This window comes from Cyprinus carpio, chromosome B5 (genome assembly GCF_018340385.1).
Source record: "Cyprinus carpio isolate SPL01 chromosome B5, ASM1834038v1, whole genome shotgun sequence".
Classification (NCBI taxonomy): domain Eukaryota; kingdom Metazoa; phylum Chordata; class Actinopteri; order Cypriniformes; family Cyprinidae; genus Cyprinus; species Cyprinus carpio.
Window position 1 is genome coordinate 23,270,819 of NC_056601.1, and position 15,935 is coordinate 23,286,753.

The window sequence follows — 15,935 nt, forward strand, 5'->3', positions numbered from 1 at the left end:
TTAATTTATTTGTTCATTTATTGTTTGTATGCATTTGGTTCACTTTTCATATTTTTTCTTAAGTTTTTACTTCTGTCTTTTTGTCTTTCCCATTTACTTTTTATCCTTTTTTTCTGAAATCATTTAGTTGTTTACATACTTAGAATTGTCAATGAATAATATCTTTTCAATTTCTGTAAACAGAAAGATAATACATTCCTTTCTGCTGATTTGTACTTTTTTTTATAAAATGAAGAAACAAACTAATTTGCCTTCCTTGCCAACTATGGAATATAAATAATCATATTCTTTAATGATAATTACTGTCAATTATTGTCACAAAAATGATTATTTTTACAATTATTTTTGGTGAATATTAATTTACATTATTGTAGATGTCGAAAAAGCACAATCAAAATGTATGTACAGTTCAAATCTGAATTTTATCAACTTCCTGACACAATTAATTAAGCTACACTAAAGTATAAGGAATTCTAAAAAAAAAAAAAGAGAGAAATCTGGACTTGTATTTATTCATTTACAGAAACTTTCCAGTGAACTTTAGTGTCTTATTTTAGTTTTTATCTTAATAAATAAAAAAATACATAATTTTTTACAAATATTTAAACATTTTTGCCTCTCTATTTTCTTTTGTGCCATCATAATTCTTTACATTAAGGATTGAAAATATGATTAATTCGTCCCACATGTTAAAGAAATTACATAAAGGATTGTGCTCATGTATTAAAACTTTCATAAAACTTTCAATTAATCTCTACATTTTTATAACTACAACATGGTTCAGAGTGTTCAAAGATAATTTTATAATTCTCTCTGAAATGCTGTATAGGTAAGTGAAGTATTCATAATTTCCACAGTGTCAGATGTTATGCAGACTGTCATAACATTTCTCATCATAAAAGCAGCCATTCAGGGGCTGTTAGGTAACCTGCTCAGTGCTGTCACTTTGTGGTTAGTGCTGCCACTGTGGAGGGAGCAGCTTCTAGTCTAGATTTCACTTAGGAAGGTACTGGATTTGCAATGTACAATTAGCTTTGTTGGACTGTTTGTGATATTTCAAGGTGATCCAAATATGGAAGTGGCTCAGAGAGACCACAAGGAATCCTTTGAACCAAAACGAGTGCTAAATTTTTGCTGCTGTGAAAGGACGGGTTGTTCAGCCTCAGTAACTAGGTGCTATGGGACCCGTGGCCTGGCTATGTCCCTTACTGTGGTAATAATGAACTGTTTGTGGTTTCAGATAGGATTAGTAATATCTACACAAGTGAGAGTCTGTGAAACTTGCAGCAATACTTCCTGTTTTCTTGACTTCATATTTTTCTCTTACAGACCCTGAATGAAGCTAGTTACAGCTAGGCCTCTGCTCTGAATCTTGGCTTACAGCTGTAACACAAGAAAAACCTACAAATATAAAAAGTAATTTTGAATAACATAAAAAAAAGACAGTCCGTGAATCATATACTGAATGATTATGTTTGCAATAGTAGTCAGATTTTGTCCTTAAATGCTAAAGAGAAAAATAAATTGAATTACTTGTGTTCTACATAAGTAAACGCTTCATTTGAGTGTTACTGCAAGGTTTCCTGTTATTATATGGATTACATGTCTACTTTCTGAAAATGGGTGGGGATTGGCCTCAACTGGCCCCTCCCACTTGAGCTTTAGTCCTGTTCAAGCAAACTAAGAATCAGACACACAGAGATGGAGAAACACGGTGCTAACTGGACGCTTCTCCTGGTGCTGTGTGGCCTCCTGCCACTGAACACTCAGGCTGGCAGGCAGATGCCAAAACTCTCGGACAACAAGCTATGCGCCGATTCAGAGTGTAGCCGTGAGTAATGCAAACCAGCTGATTTAACTTTAATATATTAACTGTAGGGAAGTTTCAGGATAGGTTGTTTTTTCCTTTTGTGTTTTCTTTTAAATGCTGCATTTCAACATAAATCACTTTGTTAACACTTCATAAGGTTCCATCTGTTAACATTATTTAACATTAAATAACATCAAAACAATGAAAATATTTTATTAAATGTTCATTTACTAATGCATTATTTAATCAAAAGTTGTAATTATTATTTATTGGACCTGAGCTAACATAAACTAACAATGAACGGTTAGATGAATAAATACTGTTAAAAATAATAATATGAATTAATTGAATTTGTTACAGTCTATTTTTATATTATAAAAGAGTTTGGTAAAATATATATATATATATATATATATATATATATATATATATATATATATATATATATATATATATAATTTTTTTTTTCTATAGACTATATACAATGATAAAAAAAAAATTAAAAAAAAAATGGTGGTGATACAATTGTTATAATATCCATCTAAACCGTGTTGTTGTCTATTCACAGATCCTATTCTCATTGCTAGAGCTCTGCAGGATTATTACCCACAAGACTGCCGCTTCATTCCCATCCACCAAGGCCAGTCTGTCTATGTGTACGCCATGCTGAAAGACCGTGGGAACCTCTTTTGGGCTGGCAGTGTAAGTAGCCTGTCTACTGTATTAGTGAGTGAACTCAACTGCAGTATTTTAATAATTAAAACTTGCATGATTTTCTTGTACTGACAAAGTGTGCAAAAACAAACGCTTTCCCCTCTGACAATGAAGTCACAAAGCATAACTGAAGAGAACTGTTTGTGTAGGTTCAAGGGTCATATTATGGAGACCAGGAAGCTCGTCTGGGATATTTCCCCAGCAGTGTTGTTGAAGAGACGCATGCCTTAATGCCTGCAGAGGTTGAGGTCAAGACTGATGTGTGTATCTCAATCGTTTGTCTCTGATTAACACAAACAAACTGACGCACTGACAAATACATGTAATAGAAAACTGACATTTAAGGTTAATTATAAGCTTTTTTTTCTTTCAGAAATGGGACTTTTACTGCTATTAGCATTGTGTGCTGTCTCGGCTGGAACATAAACACGATTTTTGATTCCACTCTGCACTTTACAGTGTGTCACTACATGTCTTATTTCTAGTAGGCAACTTAACTTAAAGATTTCTTACTGTTCAGAAGAGGAAATCATATAGAAGAGTGACTGTAGACTGTAAATGCTTGTTGATGCAATAGTTTGAATAAAGCTGAGCTGCTGCTGTTTGGCTGCTACTCTTGCAAACAGAGCACTGTTTGTTTGTATCACGTGATGTTTTTGGTGAGAAAAGTTTTGAATGAAAGCTAAAGAGAAAATCAATTACTACTCAAGCGATAAATGATTGCATCTGGCTTTATTATCTTCACACGACTTCAGCAGAAGATATTCGGTTTCTAGCCCAGTTGCGTCATGCGCGTTTCCATGGAGACCAATGACAGCTCGAGGATCGCGTGTTTACTCGGCATTCAAGGTGAGTGCGTGTTTACAGTTAATTAAAATCTTTTAACTTCCAGCTAGGTAAATAAAATGTAAAGGGCTGTACTGATATGGGCGACTGTGTAGCTTATGGACGACTTTCACAAATATTTAAATGTGTGTGGTCTAGGGTGAAGTTACTGTCTGATGAGAATGACTATTAAGTACAGGCTATTTGAGAATGTATTATTTATTATAAAAAAAAAAAAAAGATTTTAAATTATAAAAACGCTTGTAAAATTGCGAAAGCATATGCGACCGACATTGCAAAATAGCTCATTTATTTTGGCGGAAAAAATAGCATTGGTTAATTTTAACAAAATATTTAACTAGGCCTATTAATTGGGAATTTTACATATTGCTGCTTTTGCAGTTTGTTTAAAAGTCTGTTCTTTTATCACACAAAATTTAGTGGCACGATGTCCAATAAAAGCAAGGGGTTTTCATGGGTGACAAATGGCCCTGCTTTTCATGACATGCTTCGGGCGTCTGGGCAAGCTGAGGTCTGGTATGATTTTACCGACGAGGCGAAATTTCGTCAGTATGGTTGGCGATGTTCAACGAATGAAGACTCTTATTCAAATGCCACCCTCATTGGTAACTGGTCAGAAGAGAGGTTTGACACTCGCCGGACTGTGGCGTTACGACGCCCCCTTCCGCATCAGGTTGGTATTGCTTAGTAAAATAATGCCAAATACTGTAAGTCACATTTAAAATGTTTGAATGTCATTGCGTTAGATAATAAAATATAAAACCAAGAAGCATCTGCAATCCTTTCACTGCTTCACTTTTTTGAGCAGTATGCAATGATTTTTAGTCAATTAAGTGTCCAGCTCAGTAACCGCAGGTGTACGCTAGTTGCATGAACTATGAACATGTTCCACTTAACACGTTAATCGCAAAAAGGCAAATCATTTTAAACACTTAACACTGATTGTTTGTTTTAAAACCTAGCCTATTTTCTGAATGTTTTGCTTTAAAAGTGTGCTAGTGCTATCTTTCTTTCAAATAAATTTGGTTTGATTCAGTGACATTCATGCATTTTTAAGTGTCACTTAGGTGTTCAAATACCAAACAAATAACAGTCCGATAACCTTGAATTTGCGACTCCTCGCAGTTCTCCCACTACTTTGAAACCACATATTATTCCAGCTACAAGAAAGATGACATTCGGCCGATTTACACAAGTATGTTTTTTTTATTTCATTTAAAAATGTTTTTTTATTAACTTTTATTTTATTAATTAGTTTTGAATTCAACAAAATAATTATGCTTACTTTAAAGAACTTTATATTTTAACTTTTTCAGCCCCGAAGAGAGAGTCAAGAAGCTTCCCTGGCCACCAACCAGAGCTGGACCCTCCACAAACTAAGTGTGTGCCAAACTCCTGCTACAGACTGGACTTTAAAGGCCCTCAGCGTAGAGAAGAAATAGTGGGGGAGACTTCAGAGCCTCAGTGCAGGAGTGTAGCAGAGACAAACTGAAGCCTTTGGCAGAGAAATTTGGCTTCCAAAAATTATAACAGCTTCAGTACCCTCCAGCTGACTTCTGTGAGGGATCCATTGTCAAATATTGATAAAAAGTATTCTTATATCTTGCTCAAGCATGTGTCTATTTTTTAATCATGCATACGGTGAAAAGAAAATGTACCCATATTGACTGATTTTCCATACATAATGAGCTTAGATTTTTTTGGTTTTCAATTTCAATTATTTTGTACTTTACTGCATTAGTCACCCTGTAAAATACGTACTAATCGGTCGTGAGATAGTGTTGAAAAAAGAAAAAAATTTCTCCAAGCAGCGCTAGACTATACTTGAGTTTAAAATGCAGAGCAATTCAGCATTTAAACATATATTTTGTAGGCCTAATTATAGACTAAATATCTGCCAGACCATTGAATTCCCTAATATTTGAACATTTTGAGTTACACTATGCAGTAAAAGAAAAAATATATATAATTTTGAGTTTAAAAAAATAAGGTCACACTGGTTTCAATTGGCTGAAGTATTTATTGATAATTATTTAATGACGTTAATAAGTTAATTCAGTGCTTCAGCTGTGATTAATGAGGAATGTAAGCAGTGGACAGTGCAAACCATGTTCTCACTTGCACCTCCTAGTGGGGATAATGCAGTAGTTTAGGCCTTTGCTTTAGTAGAGTGATATAAATATGGGGAAATAAGGATATTTTTTGCTACATCTTTGTCAGAACCTGCTTATGTTGCTTTTCCATATAAAAAAAGACTGATTTAGTTTGATATTAGCAGCTTTACCATTGTTGAATAAGTGACCCATTGCTAAGATACCGAATAGTCTCAGTGATTGTAAACAATAGAAATTCTTGGCCCTTATTCACATGCACAAACATCTCACCCTCAAAAGTAACATTCAAATATTATTTAGTAAATCTCAAGGGGGACATTTGACCTATGCACCATGCTTGCATGAATAAACTTGCTTTAATATGCTTTCATTTTCATTAATCGTTGCAGTAACAGCAGTTCTTGGAACGGTACCATCATGAGAGTAGCACCTATTATTCATGCTGCTTAACCATGAATTAACAATTAACCATTTAAAGCTGTGTTGAGCAACATATTCATAGTTTTTTTTTTATTTGAAAGGGGTTCATAACCCTCTTTAACCTTTGGTTTTAAAGCCCTGCTCCTGCTATTGTCATGTAAATACAGTGGTGAATGTAGCAATGCAGTGCATAAATGTGTCATTAACCAATCAAAAATACTTATATACTGTCACTTTTTTAAGAACGTATCCACGTTCCCTCACTGTGTCCTCTGGTCCCAAATCCATCATTAAATTCAAAATAAATGTACTTTTTCAACCCAAAAACAATAGCCATTGTGACATCTCAAACAAATCATTTTAACAAACTCAGAATAAACAATACCTGAAGAAACACTTTACAGCAAGGTTCCATTTGTTAACTTTTGTTAACACTACTAATACTTATAAAGCATTTATTATTCTTAGTTAATGTTAATTTCAACATCAAAAGTTGTATCTGTTAATAATATATAATGGACCAGAGAAATAACATGAATTTTTTTTATTAATTAACGTTAACAAAGATTAATAAATACTGTAAGATATATATTGCTCATTGTTAAAGTAAGTTAATGCATGCATTGAGTAACAGTAATATGACCTTATTGTAAAATGTTCCTGTTTTTCTGACTCTCCTGCAAATCACACCATTAATAATGAGAGACTATTGCATTTTTTGCCATCTGATCCAGCTTAATACAATGGCCCATTTTTGCCATTTGCCAGTTTGTCGTTGTTATAAAACAAAAAAAAATGCCAGGGAGAAATACTCCAACACTCAAATACTTTGTCTTGCTGTCAAGGATGCACGATATACAAAAGCCTCTTTGTTTGGTGGCATCAACAGAAGACAATACTTTATTGTAAAAGTGTATTTCTATAAAAATCTTTTAGGTAACATTCATCATTTAGAGATTGTGTTTACAGTTAGTTTGACGCTGATGGAGTTTTCAAGCTAATAACTGTTTCTTCTCTAGCCGCTGTAGCAAAGACAACCTAAGTTTCGGCCTGTCAGGAAACACTGGGCTAATAATTTATTCCCTCGTAATGTAGCAGGAGCACAGTGGGACAGGGGAAAACAAGGGACAGAAAGTTGAAACATGGAAGTCTAGCAGCTTTACTTCTTCTGAGACCCAGCCACGGTGGGTTTGTCATCACGGGTGATGGGAATGGAGCGCTCCGGGCCGTCTGTGTGCTTGCGCGGGGCTGTCACTGACAGAATGCCATCAGAAGACAGGGAGGAAGAGACAGAGGCTGGATCCACACCAGCAGGGACACGGTATTTTCTTAGAAACTCTCGTGAGACGAAACCGTGATCATCCTGCGAGGAAAGCACAACATCGTTCTGAGCAGGTGATAATGAATGGTCCGTCTTTCACTCTGCTTAACTCAATGTTAACTTGCGGCACAAGGCCAGTGATCTTGGTGATGACATGTGGATATTAAACAGAAGCCATTCACATGCAAAGGTGTTGGGTTACACCCTGTTGAAAAAAACAGCATATGCTGGTTAGGTATGTTCTGAAGCAGTGGAGCAAGCACCTAACCAGCTTAAACAAGCTCACATGCTTCAAAACATACCTAACCAGCATACATGCTGTTTTTTTTTTCAACAGGGCAGTGTTCAGTGTTTATGTATTGTGAGTTGCTACCTGACGATCCTCATGTTTGGCATGAATTTCAATGAAATCTCCACTGATTTTCACTGACAGCTCCTCTGGTTTAAAGTGTTTAACATCCAGATTTAGTGAGAAACAGTCCTTTTCCATTTTCATCTAAGAAAACAGAATTAGTGACATATATTTAATAGTTTAATCTAATGGTCACAATTAGCGCTTCAAATTCAAAAGAATCATTAATTAATTAATTTTAGACATTTTGATTTTTTCTATTGTGACATTCCTTTCATGACGATTTCAAAAATGGCCCCCTAAATTCTTGTAATGTCAAAAAACTAAACAAAAAAATATATATTAACCTGCAGACAGGACTATTTTCATTACTATATTACATAGTTATAATATTAAGTGATAAGAATAATAATGTATATTTTATTTTCTATTTTATACTTATATTACAATTACATTTACATTTTTTCACATTACAATATGCGGTTTTCACAATGCAAAATCCTAATAATTCTACAAATATGCTTGACTTTCGTTATGCAAAAAATATTTATCTTTTGATTTTATATTTTATAATTATCTTTTTTATATTTTATAAATATTTATCTTTTGATTTTATATTTTTTAATATTTATCCATTGGGATCATAATTTAGAAAACAACTCATACTCCTATGAGCGTGGCTGCCATTAGGAAAAAAAAATGGTTATAGCTATCTTTAAAATTAGCATGGACAAACTTCGCGTTAAATACAAAACTTAAAATAGCTATAAAAAATCCTCAAATAATGTCTCTTTGAAATACTTGGTTTTGATCGGTCAAGTAAGGTCAAATATTAATGTCTACTAAACTGTTAACATATTAAAATGACTTCAAACACCCATTTATTAACTGTACAGTAGGGAAAATGTACAGCCAGCCATTATCTCAAATGAAAACCCTTTAGGTTGATACGAGACCCCTCCACTTTGCTTTAACATCCTAAACACCTAGTTTATTTTGAGATAGTGACTCAACAAATCAGACACGAAACTACAATAATGCTGATGTAGAATAAACCCAACGTTGACAAAAGTCATTGTAGACTCACTTCAGAAAGGCTGCTGTCCACCCAGCTTGGCCAGCGGAAAAAGGAAGGTCGTGGGTAGTACAGCGAGGGAATCATGTCGGCCTCAGAAATGGGATCCCCAAAGTGCTGGTCAAAGATCCGGCTGGGAAAGAAGGATGGCCAGAAGGAGCGACGGAACCAGGGATGCTGAATGGCGATGTCCATTTTGTGTCTGGGCCTTAGCAGCACTCAGAAAACTGCTGTCTTTTCTGCCTGCGCACTTAAATAGAGCCACACCGACGGCCCCTGGCAAGACGAGCCAGCTGTGGATCTTTCTGGAATAATGATGTAAACTGTTCGCCTGCCTTTGCCTCTTTCACTTTGGCCCTCCCACTGTCCTCTGCTTGCCACCCTGTCCCCTCTTCTAACCATCACTCTCTGTATTTATCCAAAGAGCTGATCAGATTTCTATTCACTCAGATACCAACTGGATTACAGTGCAAGCCCCCAATAGTGCTGATGGTCCCTTGTGTTCGCTGCAATGGAAACTGCGCTGAACCTGCCAATATTGAGGAAAGTCTGTGGCTCATTTGATGCCAGCATAGATTAGGATGTCCATGAGGTGATGTGCCCGTGCATATTTAGGTTCTGAGCCCTTTTGGAGGTTTAGTCTTTACTGAATCTGACAGTGAATGTGGCTGAGATAACTGTGCCAGGCTAAACACCATACAAAGTCAATCCCCATGAACAAGCCCCCGGCTGGGCAGTGTGTACGGGGCTTACTTGAGCTGGCACACTGACTGGACATCATCATTTTGGAGGGGTAAGCAGTCTCGGTCGCTGTGCTCTCAGTGAATATTTTATAATTAAAAACATTTTGTGGATTTGGTGCTCTTTTAGTTCCCTGGACTTAAAAAAATTACAATACTGGACTTGGTAACATTATTTGAAAGAATTTGGGGTTGTAATCTCTCATGCATACTAAGGCTGCATTTATAAAAAAAAAAAATATATATATATATATTATTATTATTATTATTATGATTAATATTTTTTCCAGTTTTACAAAACTGTTTTCTCTTTTAATACTTTTTCAGATGTAATTTTTTTTTTCATTTGATGGCAAAGCCTTTTTTTCTGAAACTCTGATAATTTTTTTTTCAGGATTCTTTGATAAACAGAATAATATACTATAAATAATAATAATAATAATTTATTATTTCTTAGAAATTACTGATTATTAATATTAAAAAAAGTCGGCCAAGTCAAGTAGGTAGCCTTTAACATGTAGAAAATAATAAAACAATAATATTGTGAAATATTATTAAAGTTTAAAACTATTTTGTCTTTTAATACATTTTAATTTTAGGATTCTTTGATAAATAGAATAGATAGAATTTTAAAAGAACAGGATTTATTTGAAACAGACATATTTGTAATATTATAAATGCCTAATAAATATGTTGACACCAAACTTTTGAATGGTATAGTGCAACTCTTAACTTATTGTCATGTGCAATGCAAAATCAATTTTAAAATAAAATATTTAAAAAATATATATTTTCAGTTAGAATATAATATTAACCAATTTCCATTCAATTCAACTATAATTAAGATTTGCATTATGCATTTTCTGAGAAAAGGCTATTTTCACTTTTTATTATTTATGTATGTATTTATTTATTTATTTATGCTGCAAAGAACATTTTGACTGATTAACATGGTGTAATGCTGTTATGAAGCTCATTCATGTTATTTCGTTTTATTTTAAAGCCTATTCCAAACCAGAGTTTTCAAGAGTTGAAATAACAATCTTTTTCTTTTTTTTTACAACTTTCAGACCTAGAACTGTTAGTCTGTTTTGCTTTTTGTGCCTATCACTAAACCCATTCACCATGCATCTGTGTACAGTATATATCCTGCTATATGAGCTATGCAGGTCCACAGCGTTTACTACAAGCTATTTGTAGCAACATTTATTACCGTCCTGTCTCAACTGCACTGATCTCTCTTCTCCTTTCCCCTGCTGTTCTTTCCACTCCTCTCCCTTTCTGGCCTTCCTGTTCCTCTCACACCGAAAATTAGTGTAACTGAAGTCTGTCAATCCAGTGAATTCTTCAGTTATCTTGTCAACCTGCTACAGAGGTCAGAATGGCTGACCGCACCGTTCCTCATGCCTACCCAATAAGTATGGATTACGAGATGTGTTCACCCCCTCGAATCTATGATCAGAACTTTGCAGAAGGTAAGTAAAACTAGAGTCTTGAATATAATAGAAATAGACAACATTCTGAGGCAAAACATCCTGTGCGGGTACATTTCTTTTATTTTTATATTGCTGGCTATCATGCTATGTCTCAATGACTATGTCAAAATGCTTTAAAGCAGTTCTCATATATTTGATTTTAGCACAAAAAAAAAAGAAATAATTTTGATGGTGATAAATGAGGGTCAGCCTATAGCTAATAACTATATAATTGTGAACATCCATATTAGCACTTGAACTATGACAGTACTGAAATGTGATGCCTCAGTAACAGCTTATATTTAGAATTCCACACATGACATGACCAAAAAACCTCTTGTCTTCTTCATGACTGATTATGAGCTGATCTTATCAAACAAGTTTGCAGCAGGTTTGGAGGCCAACTGTGAAAACACCACTCACTGTTAAGCTATAACCGAGCAGCATAAAAATTCCACGTGTGATAGGATTAAAATAGAAACTGTAAGTGCAACCAGAATCTTGATCTGTAGCTGGCATCACAAATTGTAAATAGACCTGACATGCAGATTTCCTGTGTCTTCTAGAAGACATTTCCTATTAGAATCTAGAGAGACAAGCTTTTCATATATAGTAGCTACATTTCCATCAATAGTAGCAAATTGCTTCATGGTCGATGACATGATTTTGGTTTCTTTGTCTGGATTTTTTGTTCGATTTGATTCATAAATTATATTTAAAATGCAATCCAGAGACTTTAATACACCTGTATGGAGGCATAAAATGTAAGTAATACAACTGATATCACAATGATGAAAAAAAGGCTTATTAAAAAAAAATATTTTAAAAAATTAAGTCATTTGGCATATACATGTAGGGTAACTACCATTCAGCAACATGTAAAAAAAATAAAATAAAACAAGAATTTTTTATTTTTTTCAATCTGGAAGTTTTAAGTAAAAATGTTAGTGTGATACAACTGTTCTGATATCACAATGAAAAAAATGTCTTGAAAAGTAACTTAAATAATAAAGAATATTTTATTCAATATTTTCTTTAAAAAATCTTTTAAGAAATCTGCTTTATTGTTTATTATTATTATTATCATTATTTTTTAAAAGATGTCCTCCAAGTCATGTAGTGCACACAAAAAAGTAAACTAAACATCAAATGATATCATGAGGTCAAAAGTCTCTTAAAATATGAGACACTTTGACATTATTATGATAAGGCAAGGTTAGTTCAGGTTGTAAAATGTCATGTGGTGCAATTTATTAAGATTAGGATTATTCAAGGTGTAAGGAACATATTTTAGAGGAATACATTTATATTTCAGTTTTTCAAAACTGGATGAAACCAAAAGAAACACAAAGAGTACTTTTTTTCGAACTTCAGACTTGTTTTAAACTTTTATAGGATTTTCACATTATACGCCTGCTTGTTTCCAAGTTTAAAGTCTGACTTCAATTGGTATTCACTTACACTTTTCCAAGCAGGAAGAAGGAAGTTCTGATATTTATATTGTGTTGTTTCTAATTTAATTATGGAGAGACAAATTTCATGCCATGGACATGTTGTGAAAGTATGATTAACTGAGATTATGATGGATTTGCCTTCTCACCTTCTCAGCACTGAGTCCCAAGGACCTTTTGGCCCCTGTCTTGTACCACGGTTACTACATCCGTCCCCGCATCAACAAGCAGCTCGAGCGGGGCTTCTCTCAGGTAGAAAGTGAAGATGATTGGTATCGAGTTTTGCTGGATGTGTGCCAGTTCACTCCGGATGAGATCAGTGTGCGAACAGTGGACAACCTGCTGGAGGTGACTGGACGGCACGCTCAGAAAATGGACCAGCATGGCTTTGTGAGTCGTGAGTTTACCCGCACATACATCTTACCGATGGGTGTGGATCCGCTACTGGTGCAGGTGTCTCTCTCACATGATGGGATACTGTGCATCCAGGCACCACGAAAAACTGAGGACCTGGAGCCTAAAATCAACCAGCTCAAGATTAAAGTGGACAAGAAGGAAAGCAAAAGTTAATAAAATGGACTTGTATAAGAAGAACTCTGTAGAAATGTCTATGGAGTTGGATTGTCCAACACTTCCGTGCTCATTTATTAAATATTTTGGATATTTTAAATAATTCGAAGTGCTCTCAATTGTGTTGTCTCTCTCACAGTTTGTTAAAATGCATTCCACAGAATTCTGAGTCAAAAAGTCTACAGATTTCTTTTGGGTCTGTATATACACTACAGGTCAAACATTTGGAATAATTACGATTTTTTAAATGTTTAAAAAAAAAAAACATTTTATGCTCACTAAGTCTATTATTATTACATTTTTTAGTTTAGTTTAGTTTAGAAAGTAATTTATTTCTGTGATGTAAAGCTGATGTTTTAAGCAGCCATAGTCTTCAGTGTCACATGATCCCTCAGAAATCATTTTAATGTGCTGATTTGCTAACAGTTTTGCATTTTTGCAACAATTTTGCCACAGTTTAATATATAAATAGAAACTGATTTTAAATTGTAATAATATTTCACAATTGTACTGTTTTACTGTATTTTTGATCAAATAAATGCGGACTTGACAAGAATAAAAGACTTCTTTTAGACGAAAACTTCACCAAAAATGAAAACTTGCTGTTTATTTACTCACTCTCAGGCCTTCCAAGATGTTTTGGATGGCCTGAGAGTGAGTATTTCAAATTATTGAATAAAGTCGTTATTTTTGCTTTCTTAGCTTACAAACAGTGTTCCCGTCGCTTATAACCCAGATTGCACGTCTGATGGCAGATGGAGAATTCTGACGACGACTTTCATACCTTTTATGGACTTTGACACTGTTATTTACTTGGCAGTCTATGGGACAGTCACAGGCCTCCCGGTTTTCATCCAAAATATCTTAAATTGTGTTCCGAAAACGAACAGAGCTTTTACGGGTTTGGAATGACATGGGGGTAAGTGATTATTGACAAAATTTTCATTTTGGGGTGGAGTATCCCTTTAACAACAACAACAATCAAAAAAAATAAATAAATCTTTATTTTTTTTCAAACTTGTGAATGGTAATGTACATTAGTTACTTCATTTATGGTATAAGCTTTACATCAGGGAGTAAAACTGTAAACACTGTAATTTTATGACACACGTTAAGTTCCCTCAGGTCAGGATAACCTTGCTGGATGTGTGGCCATGTGTGAATTTATAAAAATATGTTTTCTAATAAACTTTTCTGTATAGCTGGCAAGTATTTAAAACACTCTTGCCTCCATTTTGTTACTTATAGTTATTGCAAAAATGAAAAGGTCAGCTGCCATTGGTTGGCTAAAAAGATAGCCCTGCCCCAAAGTTGCGCCATTGGTTGAGCCACTGTTTGTGTGTTAAAGTTGCAATGACTTGGTTGGTTCTATCCATCAGTTTTTAATTGGATGGATGCAGATCTGAATGTGAGTTTGAAGTAAGAAAGCGAGCACAGCAAACATCATTAATAAGAAGTTATGACATCTTGAATAAAAATTCTGAGCTTAAAAAAAAACTCTTAAAAAAATTCCATTTCAAGCTGAATTTAGGCTAGTCGGGATGCTCAATAAAAGAAAACAAACAAAGTTTTGAAAGCACTATAGAATCACACTGTTTACACTTTCCTAGGAAATCAGTCTACCATTGTTTGCTTTTGTTTGTCTCTGCATGTTAACCGGATCTGAGAAAGATTTTATCATCGCAAACTTACACACTTCAACTTTAATAAATGATTTTCTAAAAAGACTAAACAAGACATAATAAGTCACTTAAAAATTATTATAATTGTTTAACTATTTACATTCACATGTATGCGGATAATACAGCTGTACAATGCAAGTAGTAGCCTACACAGTAAGTCCAATGTAAACCAAGAGTTCTCTGCAGGGAAACGGATCTGTTTTTAGCTAATCACTATCATTCTGTTCATGAATGAATGACTGCAAAGATATACAACATTAAAGATATTGTCAAACATTCATGACCTCAAGGTCAGCCTCAACGATAGGGGCGTTGCAGTTCAAGGTACGAAAGTAGCTTTCTTTAAGAGCAACACCTGCAGGACTCCAGTTACAGAGGAACAAGGAAATGAAAAATGAAAAATGAGCAGCTGATCAACTCTAGGCTATCTGTGCACTGTCGACGATCTCTGCCATGGGGAGCAGTTTAACCAAAACAATAAATAAGTGAGTAGCCAAACATTTGCATGTTTAAATTGTTAAACATACTGGGCAGAGTTTACTGTATTTATTTACTCAAATGTGACAGGGTTCTATGACATGTGCTTGTTTTATAGCAGTAGGATCTTGATGGGAAGGAAACTGCCTTTAACAAGATTCATTTGTTTTGCTAAATGTTCTGTTCACTATTTAACACAAATGTGAACCTTTAAGTAGGCCATTCTTTGAGAAACAAGATCCTCTGTGTCTGTTCATATTTGATAGTTTGAGTGCTTAACAAATGCGGTTGGGATTCATAACGTATTGCATTGTTCAGGAAAGAGGGAAATATTGTATAAGCATTTAACAGGACAAAGAAGTAAATATTCTTCCTCTTAACCCTTGTAAAAGATTCAAGATTCAAGAACTTAAAAAAAGAAGTATGCTTTACTTTTAATAAAAGTGCTTATTACTTTGAAAGAATGTTCTGTGCATACAGAGTGTAATGTTTTCAGACCTAATTTCATGTTATTTACAATTAATTGAAAATTTATTATCGATTAGGTTCATATTAAATGCTATTTTAAAAAATGTTTTTTGACCCACTTAAGTAAGACTGAAGTGCATCTTTATATGTCATTTCAGAATTGCGTCTATTGTCTTTGAAATATTGTTAAAGTCTGCCGAATGTACTGACAAATATTGACGGTAAATAAAATGCATACTAAAATGTGATTTCTGTTGAAACTTGTATGTCATGTATTTAAATACAGCATATATACAGTAATTACACATTTGAAATGAAATAACTTCAAATGTAAAATTAAATAATACACAGTTCAAGTTATAATCAAGTATTTTGTGCTTTAGCATGTAAGTCAAATCAAAATAAAGCATGATGAGATTA

General features: G+C 34.2%; 4 protein-coding genes across 4 annotated transcripts; 3 read left to right on the forward strand and 1 right to left on the reverse strand.

Annotated features, from left to right (window-relative positions):
• The first annotated feature begins 1,667 nt into the window (after positions 1–1,667).
• Positions 1,668–3,151, forward strand: LOC109090638 (melanoma-derived growth regulatory protein-like). Its single transcript, XM_019104463.2, has 4 exons — positions 1,668–1,831; positions 2,379–2,512; positions 2,674–2,784; positions 2,898–3,151. The coding sequence occupies exons 1-4, from the start codon at positions 1,702–1,704 to the stop codon at positions 2,919–2,921; spliced, it is 399 nt and encodes a 132-aa protein (XP_018960008.1). The 5' UTR covers positions 1,668–1,701; the 3' UTR covers positions 2,922–3,151.
• Positions 3,152–3,223: 72 nt separating this feature from the next.
• Positions 3,224–5,655, forward strand: cb5h11orf1 (chromosome B5 C11orf1 homolog). The gene is made up of 4 exons (XM_019095481.2): positions 3,224–3,373; positions 3,791–4,043; positions 4,496–4,565; positions 4,687–5,655. Exons 2-4 carry the CDS (start codon positions 3,798–3,800, stop codon positions 4,860–4,862), a joined length of 492 nt encoding a protein of 163 aa, XP_018951026.1. The 5' UTR covers positions 3,224–3,373; positions 3,791–3,797; the 3' UTR covers positions 4,863–5,655.
• A 166-nt stretch (positions 5,656–5,821) lies between these two features.
• Positions 5,822–8,974, reverse strand: cryabb (crystallin, alpha B, b). Its single transcript, XM_019104723.2, has 3 exons — positions 8,665–8,974; positions 7,599–7,721; positions 5,822–7,267 (listed from the first exon to the last, which is right to left on the reverse strand). The coding sequence occupies exons 1-3, from the start codon at positions 8,845–8,847 to the stop codon at positions 7,064–7,066; spliced, it is 510 nt and encodes a 169-aa protein (XP_018960268.1). The 5' UTR covers positions 8,848–8,974; the 3' UTR covers positions 5,822–7,063.
• A 1,622-nt stretch (positions 8,975–10,596) lies between these two features.
• On the forward strand, positions 10,597–12,997 carry hspb2 (heat shock protein, alpha-crystallin-related, b2). Its single transcript, XM_019104722.2, has 2 exons — positions 10,597–10,867; positions 12,476–12,997. The coding sequence occupies exons 1-2, from the start codon at positions 10,774–10,776 to the stop codon at positions 12,886–12,888; spliced, it is 507 nt and encodes a 168-aa protein (XP_018960267.1). The 5' UTR covers positions 10,597–10,773; the 3' UTR covers positions 12,889–12,997.
• Positions 12,998–15,935: the final 2,938 nt, after the last annotated feature.

Coding starts and splice junctions, on each gene's coding strand:
- LOC109090638 (XM_019104463.2), top strand. CDS start 1,702: ATGGAGAAACACGGTGCTAACTGGACGCTTCTCCTGGTGCTGTGTGGC. Junction 1,832..2,378: donor CGCCGATTCAGAGTGTAGCC/GTGAGTAATGCA, acceptor GTCTATTCACAG/ATCCTATTCTCATTGCTAGA. Junction 2,785..2,897: donor AGGTTGAGGTCAAGACTGAT/GTGTGTATCTCA, acceptor TTTTTCTTTCAG/AAATGGGACTTTTACTGCTA.
- cb5h11orf1 (XM_019095481.2), top strand. CDS start 3,798: ATGTCCAATAAAAGCAAGGGGTTTTCATGGGTGACAAATGGCCCTGCT. Junction 4,044..4,495: donor GACGCCCCCTTCCGCATCAG/GTTGGTATTGCT, acceptor GACTCCTCGCAG/TTCTCCCACTACTTTGAAAC. Junction 4,566..4,686: donor CATTCGGCCGATTTACACAA/GTATGTTTTTTT, acceptor TAACTTTTTCAG/CCCCGAAGAGAGAGTCAAGA.
- cryabb (XM_019104723.2), bottom strand. CDS start 8,847: ATGGACATCGCCATTCAGCATCCCTGGTTCCGTCGCTCCTTCTGGCCA. Junction 7,722..8,664: donor TGGACAGCAGCCTTTCTGAA/GTGAGTCTACAA, acceptor CTGTTTTCTTAG/ATGAAAATGGAAAAGGACTG. Junction 7,268..7,598: donor CCAAACATGAGGATCGTCAG/GTAGCAACTCAC, acceptor CTTTCCTCGCAG/GATGATCACGGTTTCGTCTC.
- hspb2 (XM_019104722.2), top strand. CDS start 10,774: ATGGCTGACCGCACCGTTCCTCATGCCTACCCAATAAGTATGGATTAC. Junction 10,868..12,475: donor TGATCAGAACTTTGCAGAAG/GTAAGTAAAACT, acceptor TCACCTTCTCAG/CACTGAGTCCCAAGGACCTT.